This window comes from Sparus aurata, unplaced genomic scaffold (genome assembly GCF_900880675.1).
Source record: "Sparus aurata unplaced genomic scaffold, fSpaAur1.1, whole genome shotgun sequence".
Lineage (NCBI taxonomy): Eukaryota > Metazoa > Chordata > Actinopteri > Spariformes > Sparidae > Sparus > Sparus aurata.
In genome coordinates, this window is record NW_022045111.1 from 251,398 (window position 1) to 257,795 (window position 6,398).

Here is a 6,398-nt window from a genome sequence, read left to right on the forward strand (position 1 = left end):
GTTTCAACAAAATAATAAAAACCTATTAAGGAACAGCGTAGATGCAGGTACTTTTTTTCTTAATGCAGCTGTATTATCTAGGAAAATATTAGTTAAGGCCAAGTATCGGATCGGGACTCGGTATCGGCAGATACTAAATATTAAAGGACTCGGATCGGGATCGGGGTAAAAAAAACCTGATCGGGACATCCCTATATGTAACCCATTTAGCCCAGTAATCGTTCCCCTTCTCCTTCTGTAATCTCAAAGTGACAGTTCTACGCTCCATACTGTATATGTCATGTATTATATTTTTCCATTGATTCAGGGTGGGAGGTTCTCTAAGGAGCCAGCATCTAGTTATTGCTTTTTTACTTGCTGCCATGGGGATCTTTAATAAATATCTGTCCCTGTTATGCAGATCCTTTGATATATTCCCCATATAAAAAGAAAGACAAGTCAATGTCAAATCCCAGAATCCTCCTTGTTATAGCCTGTGCTTAAATCCAGAAAGGTCCAAAAAATGTGAGTATGGTCTGTCATTAGCTGTCCACATTGTCTCCAGCAGTCGGTCATTTTGTTTTGATTTTATTTTTGGGGTTATGAAAAACTGTTTTCTCTCCAACTGGTTGTATTCTCTCTCTCTTTGCCTCTTTGTTGCTCTCTGGCGCCCTCTCTTCCTTTTGCCTGTGTCATCTTTCAGGAAGACACACCTGTCCAGGTGTGTTGAATCACCTGACGACGTATTTAAGGAGGATTGAGTGGAAGCCTCGCTCTCTCTCTGGAGCCCAGCTCACACTGAAAGGAGGAGATGTTTTACCTTGTGTCTCCTTGTTACCTTTTCCTCCCCACATGTTTTCAGTGTTTTGTTAATTTGTTTGTAGTTTAGTTTTGGAGATCACCAGTTATCCAGTTTTTGGTTTCTTTAGTTCATTAAGGTGAGATTAATTTCTCTCTCTGATGAGGTTAGAGGGGACAGCTGGGTGCGACGGCCCAGTGATTTCCCCTTTTTGTGTATTTCAGCTGGATCTCCAACCTCTCTTTTGGTAAGTAGTTTTTACCCTTTAATGTCTAAATTAAATTTAGTTTGTTAATTTGTTTACTGAACGTCCTTTTTAAACATGCAGCATCCTCTATGTGAGCTAGAGGCTCCGTAACAACTGTATCCAACAGTTTAGTTTTCATATTAAAATTGTAAACTACATTATAAAATAACTTTAAATGTTTCCCAGTACTGAACCCTGAATGTATTCAGTATTTACTGTTTTTCATGTTAATGTTATTCCCTCCTTCTCCATTGTCATGTTTTTGTCAAGTGCTTCAACTTCTTGCATGTAATTTATGTTTATAGTATTAATTGGAGCATCTTTAAGTTTTTTAGGTCGTTCATCAGACACAAAGGACTAAATCCTGAAGATGGGCGTGTGAAACAAAACCTCACCCACTTCATCAGGATGAGACTTCATGTGGGGTCTTTGTACTGAAGGTCTGTATCACAGCATGATTAAAGAACAATGTGAGGATTTGACTGAAAGACACTTTGAATCTCCAGCAGCAAGACAAACAAATTGAATATGTTAAACCCCCAAATTGTCCATCTTCCACCTCCACCTCCTCCTCTGGGACATCCACAGGTCATTGGGCTCCTCGAGCTCCGATGCCTCTGTAAACACTGCAGTGGACTCTCCCATCATCAACAGTAAGTTTGATCATTTGTGAAAAAATAAAATATTTGCAACATTTTGAAAAGTACTGATAAATGTTAAACATCAAAACACACTTTGTGGTGCCTTGTCCTGGTTTAGTTGGACTTTTTAAATTCTGCACATTTTAAGCTAAAAACTGTAAATTATGTCAGACATGTGTTGTCCCAGGTCTCAAGAATCACTGATACTGACACACAATTTTATTTTTTCCAGCCTCACCAACATCATGCTGCACAGCGGCCTACATCCGCAAACAAATTTTAAACGACTATTGAAGCTACTCTGTTTAATTAGATCCTCCACTATAAAACAGATGGCATTCAATCCCCATCATATGACGGCTTCCCAAAAGACAAACTTTAACAATCTCAAAACATTGATGTGCAGGTGAGTTTAATAGATGTATGCTTGTATTAAATACACTGTTTTATTTGACTCGAGACTTAAACTGAACTTTAATTAAAGCCAGCACACATCGATGTACAACAACGGTGAAATAAGAGCAAAGAACATTCCTTATTCACAAAGATAGAATCCCAAATATTATGCTGCAGTGGACCAGACCGCGTGACGTCACACATCATGATTGTGTTACAATGGCTCACAACTCACTTCTTCCTTTCACTCATTACAGGTGACTGGTTGTACTACATAAGGTAAACTGGGACCACGAGCTCTATGGGAGTGAAGGTCCTCTGTGGGGGAAAAGATGCCTTTTGAGGAGGCTCACATGAGAAGTGGACACTGCGGCCGCGGAGACAATCTCTCAGGTTTTACTGGCCCGGAATGCCGGAGGACATCAATTTGTGGGTCAGTATGCAGCTACACTTTCCATACACACTGCTGGTCTCTCAAAGATATTGCCGTTGATAAAAATCACATTTTAACTCCTTTTTTATAGGTGTGAAAGATGCATGGGGGGGGGGAAGAATAACATCTTTAGCTCAGATTGGAGAGCATAAAATATTCTCAGGATATTTTCTACACTGCTCTGAACAGGAACTGCTCGGTGTTTCCAAGCTAAAGTCCTCTGTGGAGAAAATGAGGCCAAAGAAGCATCTGAGGAGGTTCATGTCAGCAGTGGACACAGTGGCCAGAAAACTACAAGGGAGATAATCTCTCAAAGCTTTTACTGGCCTGAAATGTCAAATGCCACCTCCACCTCCTCCTCTGGACCATCCACAGGCTGTTGGGACTCACCTACAGTGAACTCTCAGATCATCAAGAGTATGTTTGATATTTGTAAAAAGAATTAATTATAATGAAACATTGAACAGTACTGGTAAAAAAAAAAATCACATTTTAAAAACTCCTTTTATAGATGTGAAAGATGCATGGGAGGGGAAACGTATGCGTGTACTTGAATCGAGGATTGGGCCCTTAAAAATATTTTATAAGGACATTTTCTCCACTGCACCAAAGAGACCAGTAACAGATGAGGTAAGGTGTCAATTTCCTATTTTTTTTTTTTTTAAATGGTTTTCCTACCGACTTCTCAGTTAAATCTTACCTTTTTGACCTTACCAATTGATTTTAATCTGGTGTTTTTATGACAGGTAATAAACGCATGTCTGACCCTCCTGGTCAAAGAATTTAATAAGGATGGTCCAGAGAAGGCGTTTCCACTGGACTCGGGGAGGATGAAGACTATATGGCAACACAAAAGTCCAACAAAAACTCAGATCGACCTGGAGGTCTTCAAGTACATCGTGGGGGTCAATGAAGGTCATCACTGGATGCTCGTGGTAATGGTTTCTTCAACTTGATGGTCATCTTCTAAGCAGCACATGCAGTCTGCACAGTGCTGCTGGAAAACTACACAGCTGCTAGTGCAGCATGATGTTAATTTCAACTCTAAAATATGTAGGTGATTAAACCAGGAGAGAGGAGAACCCTGTTCATGGATCCACTGGGGGAACATGGAGAAGATGCAGCACTGCAAGAACGTGACGAGGTAAATGAGTCTATCAGCATATTTTCAGATGGAAACAGTCTGAGCTTTAGAGGAAAGTATAAAGGATTAATAAAACTACTGAATTGTAAATACTGGACACCTTCAGGGTACTGTACTGGGAAAGCAAAGTTATGTTAGTCGTATTGATATTCAGCAGAACCCATCAAATAATTGGTGTATTATGTATTTCAGTTGCGATTATGTTACCCAAACTGATCAGCTGACACATTTAGTTCAAAGAAAAGAATCTTACTTGTTGTAAGAAATAAATATAGGATTGTCAGCAGGTTTAACTATATTTGATCCACCCGCCTCTAAATAACTTTAATGATAGAAACCTTCCATATATGCCGCTGTTACAACTCAGTACTCATGTCATCGTCTCATCCTGCTAAATTTGAAAAATCTATCCAGAAACAGATGTTAAGAATGTCCAGGCGTTCCCCTTTTACATGCCTCAGGTTACTTTAAATAGTTTAAATCAATAAAGATGAATGCTACAGTTTATTTTCTGTGATAACTGTTCCTCCCCATCATAAATCATTCTTCAACCTTTTATTCAGTTTGCTGAGTGCATTTTGGACGGTTCTCCGCTGGAGTTTCATGAATCACCTTCCAGCTTTAATGCGATTCGACGGGAGATTGCAGTCTGTCTTCTGGAGAATACAGGTGTCTCTTAAAAATATTATACATATGTTGCGTGTGGCCATGACATCACTCACTTACTCAGACATTCATTCAATCACTGTGCTGTGCCTGAACTGGCACTGGTGTCCTTTTATGTTGAGGTCTCCAATTTGAGCCACTGATTCATTAATTTAATTGTTTGGAGGCCGTAACAACATATCATTTTAGACTGGAAACGTGTTTGCTGTACATATTTTCAAAACTGTCCAAATGCTCAAATTAACTATGATAGTGTTAACTCACACAAACCTTGCTCATTATGAGGTAATTATTATCTCCTTGTTTTTGTAGATGACTTGACTGACCTTTGTCATCTCTGCAGGATGGCGACACTCACTGAGTAACTGCTGATGTTTTACATGTTCAGCTTAAAGGATGATCACCACAAGGCAACATTGCATCACTATCTCACCATAATATTTTAGTTTTGTCTTTTGTCCATTCAGATTGGCTGCTGTGCCCTCGATGGTTTCACAGGAGCTGTGCCAAGAGACCAGACCCAGAGGATGCAAACATTTTTCTGCCTCGCATGCCAGTAATAAAATGTATTATTAAAATGTTTTAATATTATTTTGTTCTGAGGCTGTTTTTGTTGCAATATTTGATTTTCCCGGTAAGGGAGACCAGGGACAGTTGTAACACTTTGTGCAATTTTAGCAATACATCAAAAAACCATTTACACTGGAATAACCAATTTGTTATATCAAACTGTCAACTGCTGAAATAGGTTGCATTTCACTCTAGGTGAAGGTATTTCAACAGGTTAAAAAAGGAGTTAGTGGGCTATAATTTGTCAAATATAAACCCTTAAGCCTTTCAGTGACAGGAGGAGGAGCTGCAATCACTTTTTGGCAGGTGGAATATGTGACACTGAGGGGGAAACTAGAGGAGGACCTAAATGCAGGATAGGGGAAACAAAGTGAGCTCTAATTTACAGAAGCTAAAATTTATGTCCTTTTTCCCTGTTGAAATGCCTTTTTAAATACCAGTTTATACCAACAAAATGATACTAAACCCTTTTATGATACAACTATACAATATCCCCGTGTGCGTAAATACACACAGTAGTGGGGAGATGGTAGTATAAACTATTATTGGCATGTGAGGCAGATGAAAGTCTGTGTTCTGCTTGTCTTGGCGCAGCTGCTGTGAACATAATTATGGTGAAATGGTTATCCAACAGTAATGGTTGTAAACTGTGTTCTTTACAAAGCAGGTCGCCTGGTTCTAGTCTTTTATGTAGTTTGAAATATATAAAAAATGTTGAGTTGCTTTTTGATCATTTTCAAGCTGAACATGAGACGTTAAGTAGTCAAGTTAAACCTGCTGACAATCGTATATTTATTTATTCCAACATGTACAATCCTTTTCTTTGCGCTTCTGACCTCCGAACATTTCAGACTTTCACCAAACTAAATGTGTCGGCTGATCACTTTACAGTTTTGGTAACAAATCGCAACTGTGAAATACATAATACAGTATAATTATTTGATGGTTCTGCTCAATATCAATACGACTAAAATAACTTTCCTTTCCCAGTACAGTACCCTGAAGGTGTCCAGTATTTACAGTTTTATTAATCCTTTATTAGTGCTTTCCTTTAAAGCACAGACTGTGTTCATTTTATAACTATGCTGATAGAATAATTGACCTTGTGACGTCCTTGCAGTGTCGTATCTTCCCTTTTCCTCCTCTCTCCTGCTGTTACAGCCTCAGTGCTGTGGGCCTGTTTGTCCCCTCCTCCTCCTCCTCCTCACCAGTGTGTTGGGTGCCACACCTGAGTCTACTGTCCACTGAGGCAGAGAGTGTTGCTGATGGCAGTGGTCTGTGCTCCGTGATGTGCAGGAGCCAGAGAGTCTGAGCTACTGCCTGCAGTTTCTCTTGTGACAAGAGCCATCTTAGCATAAATAAACACTACATTAAGGTCTGATGGTAGCTGTGAGGAGATAAGAGTCTGAAGGAGAAACGGTACTTTATATGAAGTTTATCTGCCTGAGAACAGAATTAACTGTATTTTAAAAATTTCTAAAATGTCTCAGATCAAATCCGAGCATAAAAGCTGAGTCTGCTCT

At 39.3% G+C, this 6,398-nt stretch overlaps 1 protein-coding gene across 1 annotated transcript; it reads left to right on the forward strand.

The window, feature by feature from the left end:
- Window positions 1–2,718: 2,718 nt before the first annotated feature.
- Window positions 2,719–4,861, forward strand: LOC115577711 (uncharacterized; the record flags this gene model as incomplete). Its single annotated transcript, XM_030410612.1, has 6 exons — window positions 2,719–2,912; window positions 3,007–3,125; window positions 3,242–3,430; window positions 3,553–3,639; window positions 4,203–4,308; window positions 4,773–4,861. Coding segments are annotated over exons 1-6 (675 nt in total), but the record flags the coding sequence as incomplete, so codon positions are not given.
- Between the last annotated feature and the right edge of the window lie 1,537 nt (window positions 4,862–6,398).